The sequence below is a fragment of the Yarrowia lipolytica genome, chromosome 1B, assembly GCF_001761485.1.
Source record: "Yarrowia lipolytica chromosome 1B, complete sequence".
Classification (NCBI taxonomy): Eukaryota; Fungi; Ascomycota; class Dipodascomycetes; order Dipodascales; genus Yarrowia; species Yarrowia lipolytica.
Genome location: NC_090771.1, coordinates 2,682,351 through 2,696,304, shown reverse-complemented (window position 1 = coordinate 2,696,304; position 13,954 = coordinate 2,682,351). Strand labels below are relative to the sequence as shown.

The window sequence follows — 13,954 nt, the reverse complement described above, 5'->3', positions numbered from 1 at the left end:
GTAACCTTAATACAGCTAAACAAAAATAATATCTGTTTTCATGCATCTCGGGCTGCATACGGCTGGCATCAAGTTTCAAGTGGCATACACTGTATGACATAACTACAACCATGTCATTTGCAGAAATGAGTATCGACGAAGCGCCCGACGACGAGCCTCTGGTGACCGGATTCAGTGGCTTCACGTTATCTGACCAGGATGTCCGGAACCGTCAGTTACAATACCACCGACCCTTGCAGCAACAACAACCGTTTGACGATCTGACCTCGGAGTTCTCCAATCTGCGAACTAGCGAGACCCAAGACCCCGACGAAATGGACATTGACGACCCCACGGATCTTCTTGACCTTCAATCTGTCAACCTATCGCGCATGAACCCCGAGTTCCTTCCGCCTGTGTCTACACCCATCAAGGCAGGTAAGAGAAGAACTTCCTCGGTGTCAGTTGCTGCTGCGGCACCCAACTCGCCATGGAAGATCTCATCTGTGTTCAATCCCACTGAACTCGGTGCCCAGTTTGCTGTCAAGGAGATTGAGAAGAATGAAGACGTGGATATGAGCATGGTCCTCTACTCCCCTGTCAATGAAGGTAAACCCCTTGATCAGGCAGACGATATCGATCCCGATCTTCGACCAGACGCTAAACACGGCGACTTCTCTCCTCAATCTGCCCAGGCAGCAGTACACACTCCAGCACCAACTCTTCACACTTCCGAGGCTCAAAGCCCGGGGCAGGATCAGTCTGCAGAATACCACCTTCATCTGCCCAACCCAACCCTTGGATGGATGATTCAAAACCCCAACCTGCCGTACATCATTACCTCGTATCTACAGCTCGCGTTCAACGGCATCATGCTGGCCGTCATGGCCTACGTGGTCTACTTATTTATTTCCTCGGTCCGACAGGACGTTGGTTTCAAGTTCTCAGCTCATTCGGGCGAGATCCTTATGGCAAAAAGCAAGTGTGCAAAGCTGTACCTGCTTAACGAATGTGCAGCCAACTCCCGCCGTCCAGCTCTGGAGACTCTCTGTGACCAATGGGAACTGTGCATGAACAGAGACGAACATGCCGTTAACCGAGCCCGTCTCGGAGCCGAAACACTGGCCGAAATCATCACGGGGTTCATTGACAGATTCTCATACAAGGCCTTGGGGCTCATTTCACTGCTTTTCCTGGGGTCCATGTTTGTGTCCAATTTTGCATTTGGCTTCTTCAGAGCAAAAGCATACTATAATGGAGAAGTGGAGAAACAGAATGGCCTCTGGGATAAAGCAAGATACACTTGGGGAGGGAGGAAAGAAGATGAACCGAAACGACTCGTCTTTGGTCAACAGAATGTTCTCCAAAACTAGCTTCTCTGATACCATTGCTACAAGTAGCTATAGTAACAGTATGTACATTACAGTGGGCCGAGCCACCTTATTGTTCTCACAGGTAATTCAACACGAAACACACCCAGTCTTTCTGTAACAAACACTTTTTTTATATTTTCTGAATATCTTACAGCATCATCAAAAAGTTATGCATACATACATTATTTCTTGCCCTTCTTCTTATTCTTCTTCTTGGACTTGGACTTTGAGGCGGTTGTGCTCTTGGTCTCCTCACCCTCCTTGCTGTCACCCTCCTCCTCGTCATCTTCATCATCGTCATCGGCCTCCTCATCGGCCTCCTCGGCATTACCGTTTTCCTCGTCAATCTTGAGCTCCTCGAGATCCCTCTCGACCTTGCTCTCCTCAGACTCAGCCTTAGACTCCTTAGACTCCTCAGCGGCAGCCTTCTCGGCCTCTACCTTCTTGGAAGCGTCGGCCTCAGCAGCTCGCTTAGCCTCAGCCTTGGCAGCCTCAGCGGCAGCGGTGGCCTTCTGCTCCTCTTCAGCCTTGGCGGCAGCCTTAGCTACCTCCTCTTTCTTGAGCTCCTCCTCCTTGGCTTTGGCGGCAGCCTTGGCCTCCTTCTCCTCCTTCTCTCGAGCCTCAGCAGCCTTCTTCTCAGCCTTGGCCTTCTCCTCAGCGGCCTTCTCGGCGGCCTTCTTGAGCTCTGCTTCCTTATCAGCAGCTTCCTTGGCAGCCTTCTTGGTCTTCTCGGTGGCCTCCACCTTGGCCTTTTCGGCGGCTTCGTTGACATCCTCCTCCTTGCCCTTGCCCTTGCCCTTGATCTCCTCAGACTCCTCAAGAGGCTCCACAATTGTGTGAGCAGTCTTGCTCTCGTCAACAATAGTCTTTCGGAGAGCAGAGCCCATAGTAGCCTTGCCCTTGTCCTTAATGGTGGCAGTGTCCTCGTTGAGGTCGACGATGTCCAAATCCTGGGCCGGCTTAGAGGTCAGGGGCTTGCCCAGGCCAGGGGCTGGCATGCTCTGTGTATGCTGTGGTGAGGGAGAGTGGAGGCCTCCCTGTGCGTGATGTTGCTGCTGCTGCTGCTGCTGCTGAGCGGCGGCAGCGGCCTGTCGTCGCTCATGTTCCCGTCGCTGCATCTGGTGTCGGAACTGTCGCTCCACTCGGGTCTTGAGTACAGTGAAGTAGCTAACAAATGTGCCTCGGTCGGTCTTGAACCACAGCTCCTCAGTGTCGTGGTCAACTTCCCAGTTGCCCCGGTCAAAGTCATCGGCGACCATGGCCAGGAAGTGAGCCCACGACTGGGCCACCACGTATTTTCGGTCAAACTCCCGACCGAACAGAATCACCTGACCCCATTTCCCCTTCTTGCCAGGTGCCAGATCGACAGCAATGTTGTTTCCGGCTCGATCGTTGGCCAGAGGGATCCAGCCGGGGTGTGCATAAACCAGCTGGACGGCTCCCTCGGGGACAGAGTCCTGCGACGCGAGCCATGAGCTGATGTTCTTTTGTCGGGCCACAGAGGCCACGGGGGAACCGGGGGTGGAAGAGTTGGGAGAGCCGGCGTTGGGATTGATGAAGATGCCGCCCTGCTTAGTGGGGGTCTGGCCGGTGGCCCGAGCAATCTCCCGGTTGATTCGGATGGCGGCCTTTTTCCACGAGTACCACTCCTCGGCAATGGTCTCGAGATCGAGCAGGGTGATGCCGAAGATGATGCCTGAGGGTCGGCCAAACTTCTCCTGGCCGTCATGAATCAGACACGAGTCTCGAACATCCAGGGGAAGGGAACAGTCGAGATCGGCCTCCAGTTCGTTGAGATCGGAGGCGGTGGCAGGGTAGCAGAGCTGATCGTTGAGCTCGGGGTAGTGTTCGTCAGCCCACTTGTCGATTCGCTCCCATGACATGGCCACCGAAGGAGCCGGCGGCTGACCGTCAACGTACTCCTGCAATTCGTGTGAGTCTCGGGTGACTCCTGCGGGGTCATTGTTTCCAATTGCGGACGACCGTGATCCAGGAGCGTAGGGAGCCTTATTGACCGACGTGGATGAGGCCGAGAAGTTGGTGGTCGAGTTGTTACGGGAGCTGTAGGGGTTGGCTCTGTCAGCAGCGGCTCCTCCGGCGAGATTGGACGACGACGCCGAAGGGGAGTTTGTGTACCCTCCAGTGTACGAGGAGGAAGCCTGGTACATTTCACTCTGGTTGTCGTCATTGTTGTAGAGCGGTCTGTTCTGGGAGTTTGCGCCGGCGCTTTGTGACGCCTTTGACGATCGCTGTTGCGACGCGTATCTGTCTGGGGTTGTGACCGAGTGGATGAAATCCGACACGGAGTTGAAGAACGAGTTCATGATGTGTTTAGCAGGGGTTCGTCCAAGTCGCGTCTATCTGTGTGTGCTAGGTCAGTCGAAATAAAGGTGTGGTGCTGGAGCGGTGATGTGAAGCGGCGTGTGAGTCCCAGCTTGAGGGTCAAGTACAATCTGTTGCACAGAAGAGAGAAACGGGAGATGGCGATCTGAACTTTAAGGGGTTTCTGTGACCTGCGACATTTGGGTATCTATAGAAATGGGAAAGATGAAGGAGGTATTTACTACTTGTACGTATTCCGGTGGGGGGGTAGAGAAGTTGAAGAAGATCCAATATACCTTTATATGGCCCTCTGCCGTTGTCAATTCACCCCTACCTCGACGCCTACGACTACAACACTGCTCCATCCACTAGACCCCATTGCCTCCACGTCGTGCAATTACCCGGCCGAGTTTATGGTTCCACTTGAGACTGCCGTTTTTGGGCCATTTTGGGACATGCACAAAGTTCACGCTAACATCAAGGTTCCAACACTAAGCATCCATTGAAGGTGAACTTATTTGACAGGACAGAGAGACACACATACACCCAAGGGGCAAGAGTACTTTTAATAATCGGCGTGCGTGTCATGAGATTACAGTAGCAAAGAAAAGAAGCAGATTGGAGCTGCGGAATTTGCGTGAGCGCCCCACGGATCACACTGTCACGTGATTGTCTCATCCACACAGCAACCATGTATTCAGATAGCCATCTCCGAATTAAGCTGTGGAACAGCAAAGAAGGCGAGACAGCCAGAACGGGACACGGAACAACGACCCGACGTCGTCATGTGTCCTGGGGGAGCGGTAATATACCAGACTGTCTTTGTCTATACCAGCCATTGGCTATCATCATAGGCACTATGACGTATACGTACTCGTACTCTTACTGATACTCGTGCTTGGAGCGCTACTCTTTTAGTAACTCCTGCCTTCAGCCTTACTATGCCGTGCTGACCCGATCCACTCTGTTCCGTCACGAACGAGACACAAAAAAGACACGTGGTGCGCGCATAAAGAAACGGATCTATTTTAGCCGTTTTAGTGACATGTGAGGGCGCTGCACTCTAACGACCTCCTCGTGACCGCAACATGAGCTATATCTACCTTGTCCTGAAGTCATAAGGTCTGGGGATCCCCGTCGGCGATTACGGATTGTCGGCCGAGGCTTTTTTTCCGAAAACGCCGAAAAATCCAACTCCGAAAATATATATGTGAACGGCTATAACGCAGAGCAGTTATTTGACGGAGTTGGACCTCGAGTGGTTCTGATATATGAGACATATACTTGGGTGTCGCGTACCCCCATCCAATCAATATTCGTACATACAAGTATTTCAACTGTCGTCCCATTGCTGCCATATTGGCGTGTCCTTAAGCTCTGCATATTTGGCTGCGCCATGGAAACTGCACGGAACAATTGACGGAATGTTGGCACGGAAAGTTACAACCAAGATACCAGTGATATGAACTAATAACAGCCATTTATTGAACTGAGTTTGGAAGGAGAAAAGGCGGGGAGGAAGGAGTCATTTTGCATCTTAGTGACAGGCCCTATTGGTATATATTGTCAAGGAGCTACTTGTAGTACTCCAAGTACATAGAAGTGACTGCTTTTCGAAGCATACTTCGGTTGTATTTCGCGTACTATTAGACTCAAGGTCAAACTCCACCAACAGGTTAACGACCCCCAAAGTCAAGAAGCTAAGAATATGCCTCATTATGGGGTAATCGAGTAAAAAGTTGTGGAAGCCTTGATATCTGAATGCTCGTCTGATTCAGCTCGATCCTGTGGATATCATTGTTTGCGTCCATAGTACATATTGGCCTATACCATGGTAGATGTCCTAAACGTACCTCGGGCCCCTTACTGATCATGCTCAAACTTGAGGTTCGTGTCTTTTTTTTTTTTATTTAGCTGCCGCTGAGCCAGGCTGATTCCTCCACTCATACACAGAGTTTTCCGTGGGATTTTGCTGTTGTTCCTAGCCCTACTTTTGCTTAGAAGTGAGCTCCAAATGTTGCCCAAGTATTCAAAACGTTGGGATGTTAGTCATCAGATATGGCTTCTATAGGGCTCTGTGGGTCTTATTATGAGCCACCAAAACCCCAGGTCTACTGAAACTGGTGCAATGAAAACACATGATCAGTCAGATTCCCATTTGAAGCTATGTAGATTCCTCTATTGTATCCGATCAGTCTCAATATTCACATCTCAACTAAACTCTCAACTAATTTACGTATCCAAACTAATGTCAACTATCGGGACAGCTAATGCTCATGATCCACCTCAAGAACCAGCCCTGACGTCATCAACCCACCTGATGACAGAAGTCTTTGCTATCATCTCCACCATATATGACAATATTCAACATTAAATGTACGGTTCACATGCTGCGCACCTACCCCTGGATGCCGTCGTCTCTGACTGTACGATCCACTGGTCACTGCAAGTAGCACTGTACATCTCCACACTGTAGACGATCTCACGATCGCGCTGTAACAATAATAATACGTCGTTGCTACATGTGATAGATACTAGTAGCTGATAATACGTGATCTGGATGAATTGAATTGTTAGGCATAGGTATTACTGTACGTTGCTCGCACCTTTGCCTTCCACGGCTCATTGCATATCTTGCTCTGATCGGAAAATGCTTATTGCTCCCGTTTCGCACATTCTATACAAGTAAATCGAGATCGTACACTTTCCATTTGCCCTCAACTTAAGCCACTTTCGACTCACCAAGAATTGCTACTACTCCTCGTTGATCTGGCATAGACAATGCCATGTTCCACACTGTATCGTCTTCGAATGATAATCTGAAACTTCATACAGTCTACAATTAGTCGATGAGAAAGGGCTGGTAATAGTGGCAGAAAGACCACGACAATTGCGAATTATACAGCCAAAAATCATACCAGCCAAAAATACAGTCCCATTGGTCACATTGATGATGTTTTCTTCATGAAAACCCCACGCCAATGCCGCCTTGCTATCTCGCACCGTTTGAAATCACATTTTGCAGTGCCTAAATTGAGGAGCTTAATTGAAAGCCAAAATATTTTTAACGCATACTACAGTGTACGCGTTTATGGTTGCCTAGATACAGTGTCGATGGGGCGGAAGAATGGAATAGTTACTATATCTGGACGAATAGTAATGGGATTAAAATAATAATGCAATGGATGCTTTTAGATAGTCCTATATATCTTGATACCACCCTTTATAGACTTCTATTTACATCTCACATCCCATATTGCACCATCTCCCGGTCACTCTATATACATCTCTCATGCATATTTAAGGCAATGGCTAATCCCAATTAGGACGGATCCAAACAACTCTAAATCCCTGCTCACACATACATGGGCCCTTAAACTGATATATAGAGAGGGTCCTGGGTCCTAAACACTACATTCAACATCTCCCTTCCACACACAGAAAAATGAACCAGGCTCCCCTCAACCCTTCTTCCGGTAACTCCGGCAACATGATGCAGCGACAGCTCCACAAGAAGTTGTTTCAGCAGAAGAGCTTTGCCAGTCCAACCGACAACCTCATGAGCCCATGCTCCGCCAAGCTGAGAGCCCACAAGAACAAATACATCTCTATGTGAGTATTTCTAAGTCAGCTGACAATCATGTGGCCTATCACACGTGATTGGAACCTCACAACCTACCTGTTGTGCCTTTCCTCTCCATGGCTTTCACTGATCTACCTGGTATCAAGATCTGTCGAACCACAAAACACTTCGTCAGGTTGCACCCCGTGATCTAATATCTCCCCAGTTCCTACTAACACAGCAACAACAAGGCTAAGCCTGGATTGTCCTTCAACGCTCGACTTCAGAAGTCCATGTCTGAGGAGTCAGATTGTGACGAGAAGGAGAACCAGTGAACCCGTTACTGGTCTTGACCAATCACAAGGCTGGAACTTGATTGGAATGTGATATCGTATTTATTCAATAGCTAAAGAGCTCGTACATAGCAATGACTGATAATTAGTGTACTGTTGATGTAATGAAGACAGTAGGTCCGAGCACGTGGGAGGGTGTATCGAAGCATAGCAAGTGATAGCAGTAGCCTGTGGTACTGTACTATAACTGGTGGTAGTTGTTGATGGTCATGTGATATAACACAGCCCAAGAAGTCTATTAATTAATGTGTTTTACAATACTCGTATTGGTAATTCAGTTCTACTCACATACTTTGTAGTTGTACCAGTACATACGCTTTGTCTACCAACATTCTTGATAATTCAGTATAGAAACACTGGATTCTAGTGTCGATAATTTTTTTGATTTTAACGGACTCAATGAGGTGTTAACATGTTCTCAGGGTATTAACAAGCCTCCATAAATATCTACCATAGTTTGTGTACATACGAGGCTTCCTATTGTGACTCCGTTGTCAGTTCAATCTATGTATAATATGTAGTGTACAGCATACTCGAATAAAAAACACAAATTACAATAAATTATAACACCATCTCCTACTCCTACTCTACTCCAACTGGTCCTGTACCTCAAAATCATCCTCCAGGCTCATGTCCCTGCCCACGTCATATTCCCCCCTGCGTGGATACAACATCTTCATTCGCAGTAAACGTGTCTTGTAGATATCGATCATATCCTGACTGTACATCTAGGCTCCCAGTTTTCCCTCTGAATATCCAACAAACAATTCTCGTCCAAATAATACCAGAGAGCCTTGGTTCAACTCAAAGTTTTCTTTCATCAACCAGACATTCCAGGTAGCCAGATCCACAATTAATAAAGATTCTTGTCTCTTTCCCCCAAAATACACGGTAATATAGAGAAACAGTACGTATGGTTGAGCCCCCCGTGGGATACTAGAGAAGAGAGAGTCCATGTACCTTTCGAACAGCATGATCCGGTCTTTACAATAGTACATCTTGCTCACTCTTGTAGTCCCACTTCCATCGTCCTCAGGAATATCTTTCATGTCGATGAAAATGGGAAATAACCCCATGTACCCTTCTGGAGAACGGTCTACCATCCATTGGAGTCCATTATAAACCGAGTTAACTCCTACGACCGACGATAGAAACGAATTAGTTTTGGGAACCTCGTCAGTATCGACATGTGATTCATCAAACTTGACATCTCGTGTCTCTGCAATATGAAGCACTCGTCGGTTGTCCAGATCGACAACAAGCACCATTGGCTGTGGAACCCGCAAAAGATCATCATCCTCGACCAAAAACGTATAACCAGAGGTCATATTTCTTTGACCTCTTCGGTTAGTGATTCCCTTTCCTGAACGCTTCCATCCGCGTCCTTGCCGAAAGTCTGGGTATTCTCGAGGCAAAAAATCCACACGTCCTGTGCGCTGTACACCACCACCATGTCTTCGTTGACGTCACAGCTTGTTTTATTCGTGACCATGTCTATCGGAACAACAACTCTCACACCATCACAGTCGTATACTCCTATTTCGTCAGTCTCTTCAACTGTCCTGAGAAAGTCCAGTAGCGATGAAGGAGGCTGAGATCTATGAGCCATCATGGTATGCAAGTCCATGTAGTAATTGTCATCCAGCTCCAACATGGTGTTGTACTGTGGCTCTCGCGTGACCATCAGAGGCTTGTAATCTTTTGGAAGAGTGGTCTCTACCCCGTCAATATTCAAGGAAATCGCTTCTGTCAGCTCTGTAGGGTATTTAATGTCCTCGAGACACTCAATTGACGTCCACTTACCTGACCCCCAAACGTCCCACAAACACCCGGACACAATCCCTCCATGTTTTCAGTTCCGTTCCGTCTTCTCCAGGCTTCAACACCAAGGGTTCCTCTCTTTCACTTTCTGCTTCAAGAGCCGTGCATCCAGCTGGTTGAATGCCGCGTACCAGAAGGTACTCACTTCCCTCAAATCCACACACGTTTCGAGCTCGGCATGGGCAAATATATTGTACACAGTTTCCGGAGGGAGTTCCATTTCGACGGTTGATGAAAGTAGCGGAGCGAATTGTTACCTCTTGAATAGGTGAACTAGTCAAAAATGGATGGCAGGGCTATTTTAGGGTCCACAATAGTTACGAGAAAGCACACATTATTAGTGTAACGGCGGGTCATCAAGGTTGTGGCTGGCAGGAGGTACCAGGAGGTATTACTCTCCTTTACCCATATATTATCAATTACTGTATGTATCTAATAAACGATATCTAACAAATACTGTACTCTTGCGTGTATGCTACATACTGTAGGCTGGTGACATTTTTGGATAGCTATATAGCTAGAGTTGGGGGGATTATTATAGCATCTTTTGGTTAACGTGTGGTACACCAGTTTTTACGCTCCAATGAATCCATATTAGTCACATTGCTTTCCAACTGATTGCGAGCACTATTGAAAAGTACAATATGTACATGTTGTACAGACTGAGCTTGTAGAGGGATTGAGGATGATGAGAATCTTTTCAGATATTATTTTCAAGAAAAAACACCTTGTTTTATCCATAGTCTTTGTAGTCTAGCTACGTAACACCTCCGGCTAATTGCCGCGGCCAAAATCTTCAAACAGCCTTCTCTCATCCTTCAGTCAACCCAGATCATGACTGCTCGCACCTGTCGTTGGCCTCCTCAGATTCATCGCATATAATACTTGACACCTTTTATTGTCCTCTGAAAAGCTATTTTCATGCCTGCTTTCATTCAATGCGATCACGAGGTTGCGCACACAATCCGCAGCATACTTGACCAAGGCTCCAAATTCGATTAATCCAGTTTCAATTTTTTAGCGAACGGGGTGATGAGTGGCAGCTTTATTGCATCTCTGCCTTTACATTTTGATCAATATTTCTTGGCCTTTTCATCTGAGTGACGCGTGATAATACTTACTAGTTGAATCCATTTGGCTTAATACTACAGGATATCCAATAAAGGTGTTAGAGTATAGAGACTAGTTGGAGAGAGGGCCATTTTGAGCCTGGATGTTAGAGGCAGAGGTGTAGACGGCCTGGGCAAGACCAATTTGGGAGTCCTGGAGATCGTAGACCACATAGGCATTTCTCAGGAAGGTGTCACCAAAGAGGGTGTTTCCCTGAGAGTTGGCGTTGGACTGGATTCCAAAGCCACAGGTAGAACCTCCAGTGGAAAGAACAATCTGCTCGGAAGTGGCAGTGATGATCACTCCGTCGAAGTTAAACTCGACAGACACGTCTGAGTCGCAGGGAATGTCAATGAGACCGCTGATAGGGTCGGGGGAAGAAGAGAGACCCAGCTTGGTGGCCAGGGCCTGGTAAGCAGCATCGGGGATGTAAGTAAGGGAAGTTCCAGAGTCGAGAACAGCCTGACCTGAGCCTCCGACCTGAGCACCATCGTAGGTGATGCTGTTGTAGGAGATCTGGAGAGCATCCTGTTGGGTAAGTGGTAGAACTGTGAGACTTCCACTGTATTTGGCTGTGTCGATACCACCAATGAGGAATGTTCCGTCAGAAGAGTCGGCGTTGTTCAAGTACAGAGAGTAGACCTGTCGATCAATGTATCCGGCGTTCTGCAGGGCAACGGGGAAGTTGGGGTACTCCGATCCGTACCGTCCGACAGACTCCTGACCCTGGACTGAGATACCCAGTATACCGGTGTTTCCGGCAGCGTTGCTGGCGCAGGCAAACTGGAAGTCTGTTAGTGAAACACTTCCGAGAGTAAGAGTGTCGGTTCCCCAGTTTCCAGAGGCGTTTCCAGACACGTACTGGATGAAGTAGTCATCGCTGAGGAAGTTGTAGGTGGAGGACGCGGACCCATCAAACTGACCGGTGACATCACACTGGTTGTTGTTGCAGTCAGTGGTGTCAGTAATGTTGTAGACCCACAGATCGGAGGATCCAGTATCCAGTAGCAGGTTGAAGTCCTGGGCAGGAGTACCCAGATTAAGGGCAATTGAATAGTATGCTCCTTTGTTGAGGATGTCGACGGGTATGGGGGCCTGACGGGTCAGCAGATGGTGGTGCTGCTGCACAAAGTCAGAGTCATTGTGGTGCCTGGTGATGGGGAAGGTCAGGTACTTCGGGTTGCTTGGAGCAGCAGCGACAAGAGCGAGGAAAGAAGCGAGAAGGGTAGTGGAGAAGTGCATGGTGGACATTCGGACGTTCTAGGACAGATTTCAAACCCATTATATACACAATGGTGCATGGTATCAACGCGTTTGAGTGAGTGAAATAACCCAGCATTATTGATCTGGTTTAGTCCAATTGAGTTCAGATTCAGTGCCGCTGCCAAGAGCTAGCCGACTGCGCCAAGTGCTACACGAAACCTTCATCCTAGGAGAGTTCAATATAAGAAACAGTGGGAGTGGCCAATCACTCTGCACAGTTGTCTTCTGATGGCATACACAATGGTCAAAATGTCCCTATGGTAAGCTTCAGCTACAACCCATTCAGTTGCCTCTGTATTTTCTGCTCTAACCACGGGCTTCCCCCATTCTTCATGGTGTACCCCCACGCGTTGTCTCAAAAGCATATCCACCCTGATCGACCTGAGCCGTTCAAACCGATACACCTTCCCGTGTCGACTGCATGCAAGGTAATTTTAGTTGTACCACCTCAAACAGAGACTACAAGTGTTAACCCAACACAATCTGAGAGTCTACAGTGTGGCGCGACATCGAGCAGACGGCGCGAAGATGTAACGCTAGCAAGGTGGGCAATCACGCTGTTGGACTAATTGTTTTCAGTCGAACTACCCGACATTCGTGCTTTACGAGGCCCAGTATATCGCATATACATTCATTGCTAGGGTATGTATGAAGGCACACGGTCCGTTGTACGTCATCCGTAGGTACCTCCAGATCAATAAGTCTCACTCGTACTCGTACCACATCTCCTACTTGTATATCGTCGACAGAGCATTGGGTCTCCTGTAGACTGCGATACGATAAGAATTGACTCCAATCGGATCCACATCCCACTCAAACTCAACAGAACGCACAATATAGGCTGCGAATGACCGTTACAATGGCAACTAGCTAATTATGCGGCCCGTAACTTCTTGAATAGAGCTATTGAACTCTTTCGCAAACAGTTTCGTTGTTTTTACCTCATCGAACACCCTCCGAACATGTAGTCGTTTGTGCCAACTCAACACCGCAGGACCTACCAAAAACCGGCTGACTAAAGAAAGTAAACAGGTAGGATTTGGAACAATGGTACTTGTTGGTGGTAGTACCACTGTAATGGATCATTAGAACAATAAAAAAACTAAGGGCTTTCAAAGGTAGAATTGAAGTATTCAAGTCTACCCCTCTACCCTTGTTAAATAATGGTACATTCGGGACAGCGGTTCAAATGATATGAAAATGTCATCACGATGTTGTACATACTGTACGTACAGTATCAACGATAACTCTGTCGCAGCACTGCGTTATTGCGGAACAAAAAAGTCAAAAAGATTGCAGCACCCAGGATTCTCGTATGGTCTCCCACTACAATACTAACTAGGCTCTCTGGTGGCTTTGACTATGGCTGATCGGGACGGGAAGGCCGTATTTTCACCAGGATATGGCCGCAACCGTTAAGCTAAAAATTGTCTAGGACCTACATATACGGCCAAATTTGTCACGTGCATAATGAATTATTAGAATAAAAAATTAAAAAATTAAAAAATCCTTAGAATAAAAAAGCATTTTTGAGAGTATTAGCGATAACAGAGAGGTGATTTTAGAGTATAATCATAGCAAACAGAGGGCTCAATCTTCATGAATAGTTTTCGGATCAGCTAAATATCCGTAACAACTTGTTTTGACGATGCCGTTGTTTAATGTCTTCACAGCACTGTTTGTACAGGAAATATGATTTATCACTATTCAAGTCGAATTAAAGCGACTTTGAAATGACGCTTATTCTCTCAGGAAAATTTCATTCACTAAGTTTATTGAATTATGTTGTATGGCTGTGTCGTTTTCACTGTCTCGCGAGATCGGTCGTGGCTGCCGGACTGAGAGGTGACTTTTCAGGGCGAAAAACGAAGCCGAAGTCTTACGTGGTAGTAAACAAGCTAATAGGGATTTCATCCCATTTGATATCTTCAAGATTTCGATAAAGATGTTGATTTGTCTCTGTAGGTTTGGCTGTGCTCGCCTTTCTGGATATCATACACGAACGCTATTTGATTTCATCCATCTTGTGTCTGTCTTTCTGTCTGTCTTCTATTGAAGTAACCCACTTACTCTACTGCCTCTTCGGAGTTTGCTATCAGATATCTATTGGTACTGGTACAAGTACAAGTAGTTCAGTAAATGTGGTTCGCCCTATCTGGCTTTCAAATATG

General features: G+C 47.3%; 5 protein-coding genes and 1 non-coding gene across 6 annotated transcripts; 2 read left to right on the top strand and 4 right to left on the bottom strand.

The window, feature by feature from the left end:
* Positions 1–110: 110 nt before the first annotated feature.
* Positions 111–1,352, top strand: YALI1_B26962g (uncharacterized protein; the record flags this gene model as incomplete). The annotated part of the gene is made up of 1 exon (XM_501143.3): positions 111–1,352. One exon carries the CDS (start codon positions 111–113, stop codon positions 1,350–1,352), a length of 1,242 nt encoding a protein of 413 aa, XP_501143.3.
* Positions 1,353–1,534: 182 nt separating this feature from the next.
* On the bottom strand, positions 1,535–3,676 carry YALI1_B26926g (uncharacterized protein; the record flags this gene model as incomplete). Its single annotated transcript, XM_501142.3, has 1 exon — positions 1,535–3,676. One exon carries the CDS (start codon positions 3,674–3,676, stop codon positions 1,535–1,537), a length of 2,142 nt encoding a protein of 713 aa, XP_501142.3.
* Positions 3,677–7,119: 3,443 nt separating this feature from the next.
* On the top strand, positions 7,120–7,571 carry YALI1_B26888g (uncharacterized protein; the record flags this gene model as incomplete). Its single annotated transcript, XM_066094195.2, has 2 exons — positions 7,120–7,286; positions 7,478–7,571. The coding sequence occupies 2 exons, from the start codon at positions 7,120–7,122 to the stop codon at positions 7,569–7,571; spliced, it is 261 nt and encodes an 86-aa protein (XP_065950267.1).
* Positions 7,572–8,317: 746 nt separating this feature from the next.
* Positions 8,318–8,917, bottom strand: YALI1_B26874g (uncharacterized protein; the record flags this gene model as incomplete). Its single annotated transcript, XM_068282133.1, has 1 exon — positions 8,318–8,917. One exon carries the CDS (start codon positions 8,915–8,917, stop codon positions 8,318–8,320), a length of 600 nt encoding a protein of 199 aa, XP_068138234.1.
* A 1,675-nt stretch (positions 8,918–10,592) lies between these two features.
* Positions 10,593–11,771, bottom strand: YALI1_B26845g (uncharacterized protein; the record flags this gene model as incomplete). The annotated part of the gene is made up of 1 exon (XM_501140.3): positions 10,593–11,771. One exon carries the CDS (start codon positions 11,769–11,771, stop codon positions 10,593–10,595), a length of 1,179 nt encoding a protein of 392 aa, XP_501140.1.
* A 1,303-nt stretch (positions 11,772–13,074) lies between these two features.
* On the bottom strand, positions 13,075–13,197 carry YALI1_B26831r. Its single transcript, XR_002432082.3, has one exon. It is a non-coding gene; the product is annotated as a 5S ribosomal RNA (ribosomal RNA).
* Between the last annotated feature and the right edge of the window lie 757 nt (positions 13,198–13,954).